The sequence below is a fragment of the Gymnoscopelus braueri genome (genome assembly GCF_963280865.1).
Source record: "Gymnoscopelus braueri genome assembly, chromosome: 19".
Classification (NCBI taxonomy): Eukaryota; Metazoa; Chordata; class Actinopteri; order Myctophiformes; family Myctophidae; genus Gymnoscopelus; species Gymnoscopelus braueri.
The window spans coordinates 31,837,747-31,856,175 of record NC_137621.1 but is presented as its reverse complement, the minus strand read 5'-3'; the positions used below and the strand labels follow the sequence as shown (position 1 = coordinate 31,856,175).

The window sequence follows — 18,429 nt, the reverse complement described above, 5'->3', positions numbered from 1 at the left end:
TCCACATAAAGTGGGTAGCATAATTACAGGATCTACCTGTTCAGAGAGAGAGCAGTGGTATCTCTTGGATATGCGTTTCCTCATGGTCTCTCTCACAGACTTGACCTTTTTGCCCAGAGAAATGCGGGACATTGGTGGAGACTTAACGCAGGCTCTTGGGATGCCTACAATGTTTTTGTTCTGATTTGCAAATGGGAAACAAGAAAAATTAACATAACGAGGAACAAGCATAATACGGTCAGAGATAAAAACGATAGCCTAAATCATCTGTTTAGCTAACAGATAAATGTTGTTGAGAGCTATCAGCAATACCGTTAGAACTCAGGTGGTTAGTAGTGCAGTGACTTTAATGTTAGCTAGTTGACACATTTTTTGTAGTTGCAGTTGACCCATGTCATGTGTGAAAATGTATATCTCGGTAAGGTATGCCAGCCTCACTGATATCTTTACTCCTTTTAGTAAGCAATGAAATGCTGCACAGGCACAAATCATGGCAATAGTCAACAGTAGGGATGGGTATTGGCAACAATCTCACGATACGATACGTATCACGATACTTGGGTCACGATACGATTATATTGCGATACGCATCACGATACTTGGGTCGTATCACGATATTGCGATATATTGCGATATATTGCGATATATTGTGATATATTGCGATATATTGCGATATATTGCGATATATACATAAATCACAACTACATATTGTTTATATATACACTACATATTGAGTAGCTGCAGATCTGTGATAGGTTCTTTGAATGTTTTTCATAAAGCCTGTATCTGAAAAAGCAAAAAAAAAAAAAAAAAAAAATTTTTTTTTTATTTATTTATTTTTTTTATCGCGATATCGATACTGGAGTATCGATACAGTATCGCGAAATAAAATATCGCGATATATCGTGATATCGATAATATTGCCCATCCCTAGTCAACAGTACAGCAAATACTATAATATAGTGTCTATATCTATGAATAAGGTAAATAGGAGTGATACTTTTATAGATTGCCCATATTGGTATATACAGTACTGGCACTCATTAGAATGCTGTTCTGCCAACCAAAATGCAAGGTTGGCACCAACTGTGGTATAATGGAGAATGACTACTTACAGAGCTATCACAGTCACAGTTGACTGTGTGCAGAGACCGGCTTGTTAGGTCAAAACCTCCAAAACTGCAGGTTCTCTGTGAAACAAAAGAAAAAGTATATTCTGGTTGTAAACAATGAATACACTGGGATGGCGTGACTTACTTATTTGGCATTACTAAGAAACACAGATCTATGAATCAAACAGGTAAGCAAATTCTTCTTACGTCAAAAATCCATATCTGATAGCATTGGTTAATGTTTTAAAGTTTTAAAGTGAAGACTCAAGGCATTTTGTGGTCTGTTATTTCCTGATAGCACACCAATGTTATGAATAATAGACCAGTGTTCTGCCTCTGTTGACATTGCTCTGGAAGTATTGGTCACCCTGTCATGGTTTATTTTCCAATAATGATCATTGACCACCTCACTACACACTATCCTCCCCAATCTTCTCCTAACTCCTCTCATCCTACTCACCCCATGCTGGCTGAGAGGACTCAGTGCCCTCCGGCGGAGCTCTCCCTCAGTGAGAGAGCGGGCCATTTTGGGCTCCTCCTCCACGCCTTCCCCACTGCACCCTATCTCCGTCTCAGAGAGAGAAGAACGGCTACCCCCTAACCCCAGCTCCCTGGTCCCCTCTCCGAGACCTTTCTCCTGGTGGCTGGGGGAGCTGCTGCTGCCGGTAGACTTGCCAAAGGCTCTGAAGATCTTGTGGCTGCTGCAGGTGTCCAGGCTGCTAGAGGAAGGAGAGGTGGTGGTGGTGGTGGTCAGGCTGTCTGAGTCACGATCAGAGGTCAACTGATCACGCAGGGCCGCGGCCAGGGAGTCCACCTGGCAGCACGTCATGTGCTTCTTCTGCACCCCGGAGTAGAAGGAAGCAGCAGCGTCCACCTCAACACTCAAAGACTCTGTTAGGGATAGAGGACAGGTGTCATTATGATGATTGATTGCGGATACAATTGACCGTATTCACATGACAGCCACTATGTGATTACGGTCAATGGCATTAACTACTTTTCTTTTCCATCATGTGACTGATTGCCTAACCATGATAAACGCTATTCTCTCAATATTACATGCAGTCAACAGTACTGTAAGTACCCTGTGATCCAGGCTTCTTAGGCTCATCAATCCTGATTAGCTTCTTCTTGGCCTTGCGGGTGGAGTTGACCAGTTTGTGGAGTCTCTTAAATGTGACCGATTCCTCCTGTTCATCGTCTGACAGGTCACACGGCTATCATGAAGAACACACAGAAAAGGTTTTGTGAGAAAAATGAGAGCTGACATTCTGTTTACAGAATGGTGATAAATGAGAGAATATACAATGTGGTAACTTTTATTCATGAACATCGCCAACCAGCTATTTTACTCTATTCATTTGTGACATCAGGATGTTCACGCTGTCGCAAAATTAGGCAGCGAGAAAGATATTTATGTTGTATGCATGCTGCAGAAGCTGAAACTGAAACCACATGTTGCTCGACATAAATATGAAATATGAACCCACAGAAACTGAATGCTATGTGGGGATCCAGTGGTCACCCTCCATGGCTACTGTAATGTTTAAATAGACTTGTGAGAGGGGGGTTCACATGGGTAAACAAATTGGTTGTGTGCTGGAAATCACTGTGTCCAATCCCCATAGAGAAAGATGAGACGCTTCAGTAACTACTGCACATATACAGTACAGGGTGGGTAGAGAGCCCGCCTGGGAATCGCCCAGTGTATGTGTCTAATTGTCCCTGAGCAAGACACTTAACCCCTAACTGCTCCCTGGGCGCTGTATTAATAGCATCCACTGCTCCTAATAGTTAGGATGGGTAAATGTAGAGGACAAATTCCAGGTATGAGCAAATGTACTTGGCAAATACCCCCAACAACAAATAAGAGATTTATTTATTATATGGCAGATGGGTGGGGTTTTCTTCATAGGGCCATACAACCAGCGTCATAACGTTTAACCACTTGGTACCATTTGGCAAACCACACAGGTTGAATAAAATGCTACATATTATGGTTTGCAAATAACAGCGTGTAGGTTTGATTGCAAGAGAGGGGAATGTGAATGTATTGGTCATAAACTGTTAGTGGGAGTGGCACAATACTTTTCACAGTATACCCAGGCCTCAGAAAAAGGCACATGCATGCAGTAAGCGTTCATCTTCTGACCCAGACATATGAGCTATTCATAGTGGAACGTACACACAAGAGAACAGAAATTCAAAGTGTGTCAACAGGTCAGAAATAGAGCGCTGTAATACAATTAGATGGTAACAGAGACTTTCAGTAAAATGAAAGACTATGTGTGGGAGGAGAGAGAAAAAGATCAGGGAGAGAGACAAAGATGTAAAAAAAAAGGAAAAAGAATGAGCATAGTCACATCTCTCTTACATACAAATACGTAACAGAGAGAGAGAGAGGTCTGGAGAACACATAGTGAGAGGAGAGAGAGAGAGAGAGAGAGAGAGAGAGAGAGAGAGAGAGAGAGAGAGAGAGAGAGAGAGAGAGAGAGAGAAACACTGAGGCCATCCAGACAAATCTGAAAAATGTGCTCTGAACCTGAGCCCCCTAATCACCCCACCTAAGCATAAAAGAGCTGTGGCGGGCATAACAGGGCTCTGTGCTCAATCCACCCGCTCACCACAGCACAATAGGGGGTTAGCGCTTTGACAGCGATGAATAGGAGCCCGTCCAGTGCCCTGGAGTTGGGAGAAGGCCCTGTGCAACAGGGCTTTAAAGGGGCCCCGGTTCATAGCCAGGACAGAGAGAGAGCGAGAGCGAAAGAGAGAGAGAGAGTGTCAACAGCTAAGCAGCAGCCTTGGCACTGGTAATGCGCTGCCTCTTCACGCACACTTATGTCCGAGGTAGTGATTCAGCATTTGGGCTGCAACTAGGCATGGAATGGATATGAAAATGTCATGTCACGATGCTCTTAGACAAAATAAATGTGATTCACAATATTATCCCGATAATAATCAGAATTATGCTTAAAACTCTTGAAATTGCACTAAACCGTACTGGAATCACGTTGCCTTAAATTTTGTTTAAAAAAAATTGTATTGCGTCATAAACAAACAAGGACAGATTTAGACTCCCGCCAACAGACAATCAAAATGAGTGAAATAAATCCAGCAATAAAAATAATCTAAAACCTGATATTCCAGCATTTACATGAATCAAAAAGTGTTATAGATTAATTATCTTGTTTGTAGTTTCTAATTACACACACAGAAGGGTAAGGAAAGGACAGCAAAATTCATTAAACAAATACATAAAATGAAAGAAATGTAATTATAAGATCTCCCTGCATAAATAATGGGATAAAATAAAAACAACAGCAACACTGTTGTTACTACTATTCTTTAAATAAAGTCCACCTGGTATTGTGGCATAGTCACAAATAACTACTTTGAACCCGTTTTTGGAATAAATAAATAAATGTATAAATGAATAATCTGAACAACACTGTGGCACTTTTCTGTCATCAAACACTACTGCTAGTCTTGTGGCCGAGAATGTGAGACATGACAAACCTCCTTTTCAAGATAGATTTAAGTGAGTGCAAAAATGTCAGCACGTTCACTTTTTCTGGCTTTAGTTGTGCTCATAGAGGTGACAATATGAGCTAGACAGCTTAGAAGAATATTCACATTCATTCATTCATTATGGCGAAAATGGAAATTCAAATGTTATCCTCCCATCACTAGCTGCAACTATTAATCATATAAATATTTGCATAATGTTTTTTTCTTCACAATTTATAATAATGGCAATATTGAGACATCTGGTTTCATTTGAGACACTTGCTCATAAAAATTATGTAATGTAATGTAATAATGTACAGTATATCATAGATGGTAAGAAATAATGATTTCTCATTGAGTCACATGATTAAAGCTCCATTATTTTTGGTGAATAAAACATAATTTTGACCAATCTGTATGGTAGAGTATGTTAATACAATAGAGCTAGAAAAGAAGGAGTAGTAGCAAAAAGTGTGTTAAATGTCTTGTTTGGCGCTAATGATTGTGGCCTCTATGGGGAGTTGTGTCATGATCCAAGGAATCCAGGGATATTTTTGACTGTACGACCTACAGTTCAAGTTTAAGTTATAAGTTAAAACATGAAGCGGCCTGCTATAGCGCTATGAGGCGAGGGAAAACTGGTAACGTGCTGCAAAGTTTCATACCGATTGGTCCAGTGGTGCCGGAGGTTAGCTGTTCACAGACGGACACACAGACATACGGACAGACAGGGACGAAAACGTCATCTCTGGCCTTCGGCTGTACGGCGATAACTAACACAACTGTTATGGTTGTATTTGGTCTCCCTGCTCTTCTATTGAGGAATTTAGATCCTGTGGTAGGGTATGACCACTTATGGTTGAAAAGTGGTACTGTCTGAATGTCAAAGTAAAATGTCTCCTCTCAGTAAGTAGGTATGCTCTATTAACTCAGAGGTAAACATTTTAGCACTTGCATAGGACATGATGGTTACAGATTGGATAGTAACGTAGGACACGATAGTTACAGATTGGATAGTAACGTAGGACATGATAGTTACAGATTGGATAGTAACGTAGGACATGATAGTTACAGATTCGATAGTAGCATAATAATCACAGTAACACTATTGAGAAAAGGTTTCTGGATAAGGCAGCCCTGGATCATTTCAGCATAACAAAATCTAAGAGGCTCTTATGACATAAAAAACAAACTTACATTGCAGTTAAAAGACTCGTTTGTAGGACTGGAAGGATCAGTGGTCCATTCTGTTGGTTCGGGCCTGCAGGTCTGTCTGTTCTGAGATTCAAACTCCTTCAGCTGCAAACAGAATAGCAAGCAAGACAATGAGAGTCTGTGAGCATCTCAGTGAATGATGCAGGTCTACAGTACGGTCCACTTCCTGCACTGTACCAGCTGGTAGTCTATTGTTCTTTGAACAGCTGATTAATGTATTTCTGTTCCAATTTCCTATTAACATCAGTGCCTTCATCGCTTTGTTTTAACATTTTATTAGCAGCACCTCCTCCTCTCAGGATTGTTTGAGAACAAACTTTCTACACATTACAGACTAATGTTGTTTTTACTTATTTTTTAAAGTTTGCCTAGCCATAGACATAATTGCCGTCTTCAGATTAAGAAAAAAAACTGTGCAGTCGCTTCACAGTCTTGTTTGGTATTTCAGTAAGACTATCCTATTTTCTGATTGGCAGCCATGGATATGAAACCTTTTACAAGAGGTGTAAAAGGTACAGTTTCCATGCCAGGGGTTAAGCCTAACGGCCAAGCAAGACCTTTGTCCCTTTGCATCAGTATAAAAAAAGAAAAAAAGTTGTGATCTGTTATTTTCAATGAATGACACCATCATGTGATGTTGTATAAATTAAGCTTAACAATGCGAAGAGACAGTGACAGGAGGATCTCAGAGGGTTTCATAAAAGAAAAAAGAAAAAAACAGATATCGCAGCAACAGGTTTTCACATGACAGCACTAATATGGGGAAGGAGATATTTGTACCCGTGCCAAAGCTTCCTCCACAGAGATCATGTTTTCTTTCACCATCATCATCAGCTGGATACGCTCTTCATCACTCATGGTGATCTCACTTGCCACAAAGCCAACATCGTCACCTGCTGGGAGGGGGGAGGGGGGTTACAAATACACACCTGTACTGGTAAAGTGTGAGCTAATGGGTTTAAGCACTCAATTTAGACGTTATTAACATTACCCCCCGAAAACATAATTTCTATGCATTTATTTTTTAAATAAGTGTTTTCCTTTTGACTAAACATACCTTTTGAAGTCTGACGCACAACAGCCTTCTGCGACTTGCGGAAACTCTGCCAAAAAGACTTGTTTTTTTTCTTTCCGTCCCACTTTCCTACACAAACATTTGTTTTAATTTAATGCATGCAGTGAAACCACAAAATATAAAAAAAGGGTACATAATAATAAGTAAACAGAAGTTACTGTCCTCTTTAAAAAAGCAACCCAAAACTAAACTTAGAAAAGATAAATGAAAGTAAAATACAAAACAAAACATTTAACCTCTTCAAAGGATTTCAGGCCAGACGTTATAGCAACAATTCATTATATCTATTCTCTCAGGTAAAATGGAGATAGTGTGGGTTAACTAACAGCTGTCTAAACAATTATAATAACGTAGCAGTGAAAGTAGCAGAAAAACCTATACTTACCCCCTGATCCATCATCAGAGCTGGATTTGTGTACGGGGAACCTATGAATCAAAGACAATATTTACTTGTTTGAACTGGAACAGATGAAAGGAAATCAAAAACACAAGTCAAATTCAGATATGTTGTCTCACCTGTTTTCCAATACTATTTTCTTCATTTTATTTTATTCTATCCTACCATCTCTATCAACATCTTTATGTAATCTCCCTTCTTCCTTCACATTAAAACAAAAAAAACAAAACGAGCAATCACAAAGGTACACTATCTGTCATGACACAAGCTTCATACTGTTGTAAAAAAGGCAAATCAAAGCAGTCAAAACAGAGAAAAAAAGCTCTGTGCTCTTGGCTGATGAACAGAGGTCAGTGCACTATAGCCATCACCAGAACAATGGAGTCTTTCTCACGTTCTGCTGGGGTTTTACAGCTCAACTCGCACTAACGTGGCCCCTGCATTCCCTGCGTGCTCTCTCTCTCTCTATCCCTCCCTCTCTCTCTCTCTCTCTCTCTCTATCCCTCCCTCTCTCTCTCTCTCTCTCTCTCTCTCTCTCTCTCTCTCTCTCTCTCTCTCTCTCTCTGTGTGTCTATCTATCTCTTTCTGTCTAAACCCCCTCTATCAATCTTTCTCTGTGCATCTGTCTGTATCCCTCTTGCTTTCAGTCCCTGCCTCGCTGCAGCTCTACCTCATTATTTAACTCTTTAATTTCACTCTAACTAAACTGTATCTTGGTTTCTCTATTTGTGTCCGTATCTCTCTCTCTGTCATCAGCTGACACTTGTTGCTGAAGCTAGTGGGAAGTGGCCATCATCTCCTGGCCTCATTCTGTCTGTGTCCCACAAGGGGGCAGTCCAACACAATAATGAGACCATCTCAGACCATCGGTTTCCATAAACAACCTTTCAAATGATCTGCATGCTCTCTTGCCTTCTCTCTCCATTTCTGTGCCCGTTTGTCTGTCAGTATTTCTCTCTCCGTGTCCATCTCTCTTTCTATGCCTCTCTCCTTCCCTTTCTTCCCCCTTCATCCTCTCTCTGTCATCAGGCGTCAGCTGACACTTGCTGATGCCAGTAACCAGTAGAAGAGGTCAGTGTAACATGTACTGTAAATGAACCTCCCGTTTTTCATAAACAACTTGTGAAATGACATTTTGATTACTGTGTCCCTGAAATGACCAGGAGGAAAAGAAAACCTTGGTTGCTTCATGTTTTGAATTCTGACAGCTTTACACACACTTTCAAGATTCCGTTTGTGAATGTGAACACACGAGACACGCTTATACAGTACGCAATGCAAATAATTTCAGTGCACTGGCCCTTTAAGGCACGTAATCAAATCAATATGTGTCTGCGTTATTAGTCATGACCTATATCCCCCCTTTTTCTTAGTCTACTTTCCAATGACAAAAAATATGACTAATCTTCGAAATCCATCAAAAGAAACAATCGGGGGAAGGATGTCTGGAAGGGGGGCTGGGGGGTGTTTCCTAAGAGTGACTGTAGTGACTGCAGGAAGTTTGAGAAGCACACGTGTCCTCATACTGATGAGCTGATAATACATGGAAGTGTAATCCTAGTTTGTTCTCTTAAAAGCCAGGTCAACAATACTATATACATTACATTGCATATGGGGGAAAAAAAATGTCAGGAACCCTCCATTATGCCCAGAAATGGTTTGGTGGTTAAAATTCTCTTCAGCTAAACCACTTGTATCCTCCCCTAACCTAAACACCGGCAGAGTATGCCCTTCTGCTCAACTCTGTTTTTCATGCTGCTTTAAAAACAAAAAGTGTTCATTCATCCATTTGTAAGTAACTTTGAGCGCGTACAAATGGAACCAACTCGACCCTTACACTTTACGTTACACAAATAAAAGTGCCCACAGGTAGTGTAGTCGTGGGTGCTGGCTCTAATCCCATCAGAGCCTTCGCTCCTCCGTTTCCCTCTCAGCCCTTGCAGCCATTGTCTTAATACAGAAACTATACTAAGGAGTGGACAGCCGAATGCAAACTGATAAACAAGATTCCATAATGGAGTTCCTAACATTAGTCATTTCATACAGGACACTGTTCCACTGGACTCAGTCCTACTTAAAGCTGCAGTCCTTTAGAATTATGTCCTTCCTGGGATTCAAACCCAGGTCTCCCATACGGGAGATCTACCACTGAGCTAAGACAGAACTCCTGCTTGGGCAGCGGAGATATTGCTCTTTTCAAGCAGTAGGTGTACTTGAACACAAGGTCTGAATTTGTCAATAGAAGAGCAGAGAGACCACCTTCAAACACAAGCAGATGTGTTACTATAGTTCCATTGTATTAAAAGACGGATTGGTAAAAAAATATGTTTTAAGAGAAAGCCACGATGGTGCATATCTTACCTTCTGTCTGTCTCTGGAGTGGACATGGTGCTACTGAGACCTAGCGACTCCTGTGAAGGCAGGACCACAGTAATCAGGTCCAGTATGGACACAAAAACAAACTAGCAAAAACCTTCTACCAGTCTCATTTATTTTTACTTTTCCCGTCTCCACAACACATCACACAAGAAGAGTGCTACTGTTTAGTTTTCTTGTAATTGTGTTAATGTTGCTTCTTCCTGTTATTGAACTGAATGCAAGTCACACTCTGGATACCAGTGCCAGATAAATGCCTGATAGACACAAGCACAACAGTCCTAGTCTTACAGTACTTTGAACATTTGGAATTCAGACATTTAGAATCTAATTTAGCAACAGATGATCATGACCACACATTTCACAGATCACATTCCTCTATCTCGCTCCGGATCTGTGTCATCAAATTTGAGGGGGACAATATCAAGGGCACCTTTCTCTCTCACCAGCATCTGAGCTTTCCTGGGACAAATCATGACAAGGCACTTCCAACTGCCTATTGTCAAGGTGAATCGTTTTGGGTGAGTCAGAAAGAGGAACTAACGTCTCCTGGGGACTAATGCCTGATTTATACTTAATCGTGCGGCGGTGTCTCGCACCAGCAATAGCAGATCTACACGCTCACAACGTGGCGAGCATTGACACGTTGTGAGTGTGTAGATCAGCTATTTTCAGTGCGAGACACCACGCAACCAAGTACAAATCAGGCTCAAAAGAACATGCATGAGGCCGGGGCAGGGCTACTCACCTGGATCTGTGAGCGGAGCTGCAGTGATGTGGCCACTGAGTCAACCTTTCCCTGAAACACACACAGGCAGTGGGAAGTGGACGAGTAAATTACAGTGTCATCATAGTGCTGAAATAGACATAATATTTAGATGACCGAGGCCACACTGTGGAATAATACTGGGTGTATGTATCGCTGCTGACGTCCTTAAAATTACACACAGTGCTGCTAACAAAAGGTGTTTGGACACACTGGGTATGAAATGCAAAAAGAGGCAGGTTTGATGTTGTATTTGGACTTCCTTCATATAAAATGATAGTATATAGTGATAACCTTTTGACTTACATTATATCCATCTACAGTATTGAATGATACAAACACTACTATCCATGGTATTTTTCTACAGTCATACTGTAGTCAGAATGCATGTTTACAACAGTATGTATTGGACCGTCCCTTTGCACTGGACTTGAGGTCCGTGGTGTCCTAGTGCGTCGGTTTATACGGTGAAATTTGGCAAGTTGACAATGTCTCAGTCCCAGTATCACAAAGGCAAGGCAAGGTTTATTTGTACGGCACATTTCAACAACAAGGCAATTCAAAGTACTTTACATAAAACATTAAGCATCAAGACATTAAGACAGAATTAACCACCGAAGCACCCCCATTCTGGGGTGAGCATTCAGCAAAAATTGATCTACAAGCTCACATTATGAGAGATTTGGTGTAGAGAGAAATACTAGGGGACCTAGAATAGAGCCCTCGGGCACCCCAGTCAACTAATTATAGAGGGTTTAAGTGGTTAAGGTTAAGCAAAATAAACACATTTAATATGAAAGGACATTTCAATACAAAAAATTAAGAAAAAAATCTTGCTGGTTAAATTGACTGTAATCTGTCAACAGTGTAAGCCAACAGTACTTGCCATGTCTGCATTTTAACCACTCAAACCCTACAGTATATACTTCGTTCACCGGGGTGCCCCAGGGGTCTATACTTGGCCCCCTCCTCTTTTCCTTCCACTCCAAATCTCCTTGCAGAAAATAGCTGATCTACAAACGTTTTGAGCTTGTAGATCTGCTATTTTCACAAAATGTTCGCCTATCATGACATGCCCAGAATAGGGAAGCTAGGGTTCATGTGGTTTAATACACTGGTTCTCATTGCCAAGTCCGGGGACCACCAGGGGTCCAAATAATGGACCCTTACGGGTCTGCAACTCTGAGAGTAAAATTACCACCAAAGATTCTACAGTGTAGATGAAAATGTGTTTCAAATGTGGGTCCGTGGCCAAATGCATGTCAAACTGGGGGTCGTTGAAATCTAAAAGTTTGAGAACCACTGGGATAATATAACAGCGTAAACCAACCTTACTTACCACGTTTGCATCGACCACTTTACGTTTGCGTATCTCCTCCATCCTTGCACACACGTCACTTACTGAGGTGCAGTAGAAGTCTGAGTATTCCTGAGCCAGGTCGTCAATGTTACCCAACGATCCATCCTGCCAAGAAAAGACAAGAGTTTCATATGAGTAAAGATCAGAGGGGTAAAACACTCAAGTGAATAATACACTACTGTACTGTGCTCTGGGTTCAACAACGTTGGCAATGAAGGTCTCAAACAAAACAAAGCAAAATATCCAGATTCTGGTTTCACAAACTTCTGTATGTTTAAGATACTGTCAGCAACAACAGCAACAACAACAACAGCAACACCAGAATCCCAAGCATGCGCTAAGATAAACACCAAGAACTATGTCATGCAGAGTTCTGACACACAGCTAATGCTAAACACCATTATGTGGACATACTGTACATGTATATGGTGTATCCACAATATTTCCAGTACAATTGGCTTGTAGACCTGTGATGCATATCATCATCAATTTCTCTGCATTTACTTTCTTGACTCTACAATAGTCATAAATGAATAAAAAACTGAAATACACCATTGTAATGATAAAACCAATAAACCAATATATAGTTAAATCAAATAAGAGAAAATCTAACAAATACATAAAGCACACATACTAATCTTGCCAACTCGTCTAGCTACAGTCAACAACAGCACACAAGAAAACACAGAGATCAGAGACGTAGAAATGTGTAACTCTGAGTCTACAGATGTAACCAAATGGACCCGAAAAGTTCCATTTGTTTACATTTGTATACTCAGAGTTAAATGAACACAGTTTACTGTGCAACTCTGACAGATTTACTGTGCAACTCCGACAGATACGAATCAAAAAGGATATAATGACCATCTTCAAGATAATCCAACGCTTTTAAGCAACAGTCATCCGCAGCAACAGTCATCCGCAGCAATCCCAGGAAACATAGAAATACTGAAATGATCTCTCTGTGCGTCTCTGACGCATTGTGCCTGTTCACCGGACCCCTATTCTTCCTGATCAGTGACCCCTCTCCTTAGGCCTACTAAAGACGTGACCCTCGGGGACAGGGGAAGTGCTGTGTGACGCAACCATGGCCCTCTCGCTCGCGGTCCACTTCAGGAGTCACCAGCAGGGAAGTCAAGAGGCCAGTGGGTTAGTCTACCGTATATCACGACAGCACACTGACCACGGGTCAGTCCTCCATAAATCACACGTGTGTCCTTTGTCTTGACACCATCTTAAAAACGTCTCAGTCCCTATAAACTTTGGGAAATTTCCTACAATTGTGCTGCTCCCTGATGTGTTGTGGCACTTCATGGATGTGTGTGGGAGTCATACGGATGCAATAAGTGATATATCATCTTTTGCTGAGGGGATTTAGAACCCAGTAACCTTTGTGAGTGTCCAGAATACTTAATGTATGGTATATCCATATTCTACACTTGGGAATACAGTACTAAACACGAGGCTGAGATGTGCTTAATTCTGTTTGGTTGTGAAGTGGTATATTTCTAAATCAAGCACAAATAGTTGAAAATATTCTCCAGCAAATATAAAATAATTTGTGAAGTAAAGAGAAGCCTCCATATAATATTGTCCAATTAAAATAGCCCAGTAGCTTTCAGATAACCAAATTACATGTGACTGTCTTTCACTACCAAGTGATCAATATATGGTCCTTTCAGTGGCATTCTTCAAAACAAAAGTATCTTGGAGCATATTCTCAAGTTTTTCTCAAATTCATTGCATTTATTTTTCTTTTCATGTGAAGGATTGCTCATTTCTGAACACACACTTTATCAGTTGATCAATGATGGTAATCAGGCAGCTACAGCACAGTAGATCATTATAGTGTGTAAATCATGCTATAATACAATGTTTAACAGCTTCTCAAATAGGGGATCAGCTGATTGGGAAAACACAAGCAGCATAATACTACGTCTGTCTCTCTGGTCAGTAATGGGCATGCAGCATGTCCATGAATTGTACCACACTGAATTATTATCATTATGTCTCCCGTTCCCTGTAGGTATGCAAATGCATCTGCTCAAAACAGTGGTCCGCTGTGAATAGTAATACTGTAGGCTCACTTGTCTCGTGGTATGATGCTCAGTGACTGGCTCAACAGTCCAGAAAAGAGGGGCCATTCATTTGGTAAATGACATGCCCCAGGGTCGAACGCTGCCTGAAAATCTGGCCGGCTTTTCAGCCAGTCCATAAATGAGGATGATGGGGACAACGGAGAAGCACTTGGCTGTGCCTGGCTGCAGTAACTCTTCAGCTTCAAACTGCCACTGTGTCACATAAACAGCCTATTGTGATTAGACCACATGGCATTGCATTGCCCCGGGTGCTATTAAAGACTAATTTATACTTCATCATATGATCTTGTTGCTGCTCGCTGAAGAAGACAGCTTTTCACAGTGAAAAATGTGACATGCTAGAGACATGCTGTGTACTGTATATACCATAGTAAAGAGAACCACCCAACATAAATATTGAATAAATCAAACAGTGGTTCTGCGTCACATTGTCACTGATTAACATGAGCAGCTCTTTGTGGTATTAGCACATGGTACACAGTCAAATCCTCAGTTGATTTATCAATTTGTTAAAATGGGCCTGTAACTTTAAATGGACCTTAAAGAATTTACACTCAGGATTGTACAGTGTACTGTATATATACTGTACATCCCAGTCTGTGCCACAGAGTGGCCACATCCACCTCTGATTTATTTACATCATTGGCCTTTGTGGTGTGACCATGTGACACAACCACCCTGGGGTGTCTGTTAGACGTGGGTGTTTTTCTGTGCACTATTTATTTGGCCAATTACCCTGTTTAATCTTGCACTTTGTAAGTCAGTCTGGATAAGTATGTCTACTTAATTCCTAAGTTGTAATTGTACATTGGGTGTGTATACATTATATAGACACTATATACTGTAACCCAATTACAATCAGCAGTTAAATGAAACTGCCTTTAATAAAATAGACCTCCTGCAATGTGAAAATATAACAGAAGTAGCCTCCTGAATTTTCACTCTGCTCTAAAGCTCTAAAAAGAAACTTCCCTTTCAAAAACCTCCCCATTCATCAATATACTTTTCTTCTACAGATTAAAGGTCTCCAAGCCCAAACTGAGGCATGATCCATCAACCACAGACATATTTGTTCTGCTGAGAGGCTTGAAAAGGAGAGTGTGGGGTCGCGTTTCTCTCCTGACAATGATTAGGGTTAGGGTTGAGCAGCATCTCGGAGGCAGACAAAAGATCCACGTGCCCCTGAGGCCAGAAGTCTAATGAGTGTTTTTACAGTTCATCCGTCTTGTCTCCTCTGTTTAGCGAACAAGAATCAAGGTCCAGAACATAAGAGTTTGTAGTTTTCATTTAACTTACTTAGAGAAGCAGATAGGTGGGGTTGACAATGACAAATAATGTAACACACCTAAGTGCCAGAATGTTTAGATACCTTGGAAGCCGATTTAGCACACCCTACTGTAATTGACAACTTAACTGATGCAATCCTAGCTGGCTTAAATGTGATCAAATCCACCCATCTGGTGCAACGAGTATGTTAAAACAAACAGCAAGGATTTTAAACTCTACCCGACTCAGGGCTGCTAGGAATGATACCAGAGGGAATGGCACATCTGGGCTGATGTGGTTGCAATTATTCCAGACAGGGTTAGCTCTATAACGCTGCTCAACTGTAACGTCTGCGTGTAATTACATTTCCCCATATTATATGCAATTCCAACAGACATCCTACATCATTGAATGCTAATCAGCCTTATTAAACACATATGTCTCCTTTGGTATAGCCCAGTCATTCATTTGGCGATCCACCCACTAATCTAATTTCAGTGGAATGCGTCAATGTAAGACTCCAATTCAGAAGAGAAAGATATGACAATATCGTTGGCTGTTCTGTGAATGGGTACTGATGCTACGTAAAACAAAACAAGTTGAGAACAAACTCTGAACTGTTTTTTAAGAGTTGAATGTCTTCATTAACCCACAACCAACAGGCATCAAGTCTGCTCAACAATATCAACAACAAAAGCCTGTAGTAAATCCTTTATGGCTGTTATTCTAAATGCTGAATGAAGATGTTTCTCAATGGGATAAAGCTACAGTAGCAGCAATAAACAGCTGGTCCGTGCCCAGGCAAAACATAAAAATACACTCACCACAAGCCTGCTTCTCGCTAAGATACACAGGCAACGTCTTGTTCTGGTTCCTCAGTTCCAACTCACTGTTGTGAGTGAAAAGCTCTATGTTGAAACTTTACTCAGCTCAGTGAATGGAGAACAATGCACGCTGGAGTCAAGGGGAGGGGAGTCCGGCGTGCATAAATCTGAGAGGTTCTTTTTTTTTTGCCAGGGGGACAACCACATGTGACGATGGAGCTGTTGGGTGGGGCTCCCACACTCTCCAGCTGCAGCCCACAGGGACTGGCTGACTGACTCACAAGTTCAAATAAACCACCACCTCTGCTGAGTTTTAATGTGTGTATGTATCTTTGTCTATCTATCTGTGTGCACACGTACAGTGTATGTGTGCTGGTGTGGTTAGTTGTGTGTTGTGAGAGTGTGTGTGTGTGTGTGTGTGTGCGTGTGCGTGTGCGTGCGCGAGAGAATACAGAGTGATTCTGTGTGTGCACAACCGTGTCTGTACTGTATATGTAAGAGTGAATGGGAGAAAGATTTTAGAGAAAATAATATAGATAATACATAACAAAGACACTATTAAAAAGGTGCTTGGTTATGTACTTGTGTGCTTTTAAGAGAGGGAGAGGAAGTGGATATTAATGAATGACTCAGAAAATGATAAAGAGACAAAGAATACAAAGGATAAAGTGCAATATTTAGTTAGTATGTGTGTCAGAGAGAGAGAGAGAGAGAGAGAGAGAGAGAGAGAGAGAGAGAGAGAGAGAGAGAGAGAGAGAGAGAGACTGACTGATAAAATGTTAATATGAATAGAAAATGTAACAAAGCATACAGTTGCTGTCTTGAATGCATGCGTGTGTGACTGTGTGTGTGTGTTTACCTTAGCGAATGACAAATAGAATAACATGAGTGCATCCTACTGAATCTGAACCAATGCTGTATATTCCCCATAGGAGTACATGTAGACCAACATCAAAGTATCACGGTTGCTCAGAAAGCAAAGGCATATAGGCTACCATGCACTACACAAATTGTGGGTTCAAGTCTGACTCATAACCTTTGTTGCATGTCATCCACCCATAATCCTCTCTGTCCCTCCCCATACTTCCTGTCTCTTCCCTCTGTATTCCCTTTTTCTTATTTTTTAAGTAGAGTGAATTAAGTTGATAAAACTAGGCCTAGATCCAAATAAATACACTATGTCTGCCTCTGTTGAAATAACTTTTAATTGGTACTGGGAACAACTTTGTTTTATTTTTATGATCACTTAATGATTCTTAATCCAACAATAACAGGCTATACACCAGCAGGTGGCAGCAAATAGCAACTATTTGACAGACTCAATCTTACTGCCCTGGTGGTGACACCAAGTCATGAGTCACAATGGCAAGGCTTAGTTTGAATAGTTGCACATTTGAAGTTACCCATCAAGAATAATCAAAATTAATAATGCCATCTCAAACATCCATCCTCCTCACCCCCTGCTGATGAAATAAACAAGACCCCAAATAAGAGCCCTTTACATGTGTGCAATCATGATAATTTTTCATTAACCCATTGATACCTGGAACGCATCTGTGTCACTTTAGATGTCTTTGGCTATTCAAAAATAGCAGATATACAAGCTCATAGCGCGGCACCGAGTGCCGCGCTATGAGCTTGTAGATCTGCTATTTTTGAAAAAAATATTGAAAAAAAAATCTTGAAATAAAATGTTTTAGATTTTTTTTTTCAAAATGTTTCAAAATTTCAAAACTTTCAAAAAACCTCAGGTCTTAATGGGTTAATTAACCTTGATTTATAGAGGGAAGAGTGGAGTGGACTGAGCTCAGCAACTCCCCGTCCCAAACATGCGTGTCTTTTTGGTGTGGGACGAAATCGGAGCACCTGGGCGAAACCCCTGTGAACACAGGGACAACTCCACACAGAAAGGCCCCAGTCAGGTTCAAACCCATGACCTCCCCACTGTGAGGCAACAGTGTTAACCACTGAGTGAGCCACCATTGAAATAGTCGTTCCAGTGAACATTACACCAAACAACAGCATCATTCTGTGAAAAACTCCAGGAACACACTGATGGGACTTTCTCCGGCATTGCTCCTCAGCGCCACCTCTTTGCTTTCTACTCCAAAACAAATGCAGCATCTTTACGTTCTCCTTAACCACTTAAACCCCATATGTTGACCGGAGTCCCTCAGGGCTCTATACTAGTGTCTTTTCTGTTTTCGGTTATTGTGGGGAAAGCTTTAGCTGAAAATAGCCGATCGACAAGCTGCGACACGTTGTGAGCTTGTCGATCTGCTATTTTCTGCAAAAGCCTTCCTCACAATAAGGATGCTGGGGTTTAAGGTGTTAAGGAGGTCTTACGGGTGGTGACCCCTGTTGTGTGTTAACACAATAACCCCTTTCTCTGACAACCCCCATGGTAAGTCTGCAAGATTAAGGGTAAGACT

At 41.1% G+C, this 18,429-nt stretch overlaps 1 protein-coding gene across 5 annotated transcripts in view; it reads right to left on the bottom strand.

Annotated features, from left to right (window-relative positions):
• Positions 1-18,429, bottom strand: part of sash1b (SAM and SH3 domain containing 1b) — a 69,567-nt gene that overhangs the window by 7,741 nt on the left and 43,397 nt on the right. For 2 of the 5 annotated variants that reach the window (XM_080414881.1, XM_080414880.1), the window contains exons 2-12: positions 11,788-11,913; positions 10,431-10,481; positions 9,668-9,717; positions 7,295-7,335; positions 6,892-6,978; positions 6,615-6,730; positions 5,817-5,918; positions 2,197-2,329; positions 1,573-2,003; positions 1,116-1,190; positions 37-180 (exon numbers count right to left, since the gene is read on the bottom strand). In XM_080414881.1, the coding sequence (XP_080271007.1) occupies positions 37-180; positions 1,116-1,190; positions 1,573-2,003; positions 2,197-2,329; positions 5,817-5,918; positions 6,615-6,730; positions 6,892-6,978; positions 7,295-7,335; positions 9,668-9,717; positions 10,431-10,481; positions 11,788-11,913 (1,356 nt within the window). Of the gene's footprint in view, positions 1-36; positions 181-1,115; positions 1,191-1,572; positions 2,004-2,196; positions 2,330-5,816; positions 5,919-6,614; positions 6,731-6,891; positions 6,979-7,294; positions 7,336-7,425; positions 7,707-9,667; positions 9,718-10,430; positions 10,482-11,787; positions 11,914-15,997; positions 16,093-18,429 lie in introns of those variants that run through there. The other 3 variants (XM_080414883.1, XM_080414882.1, XM_080414884.1) reach the window with 3 other exon arrangements.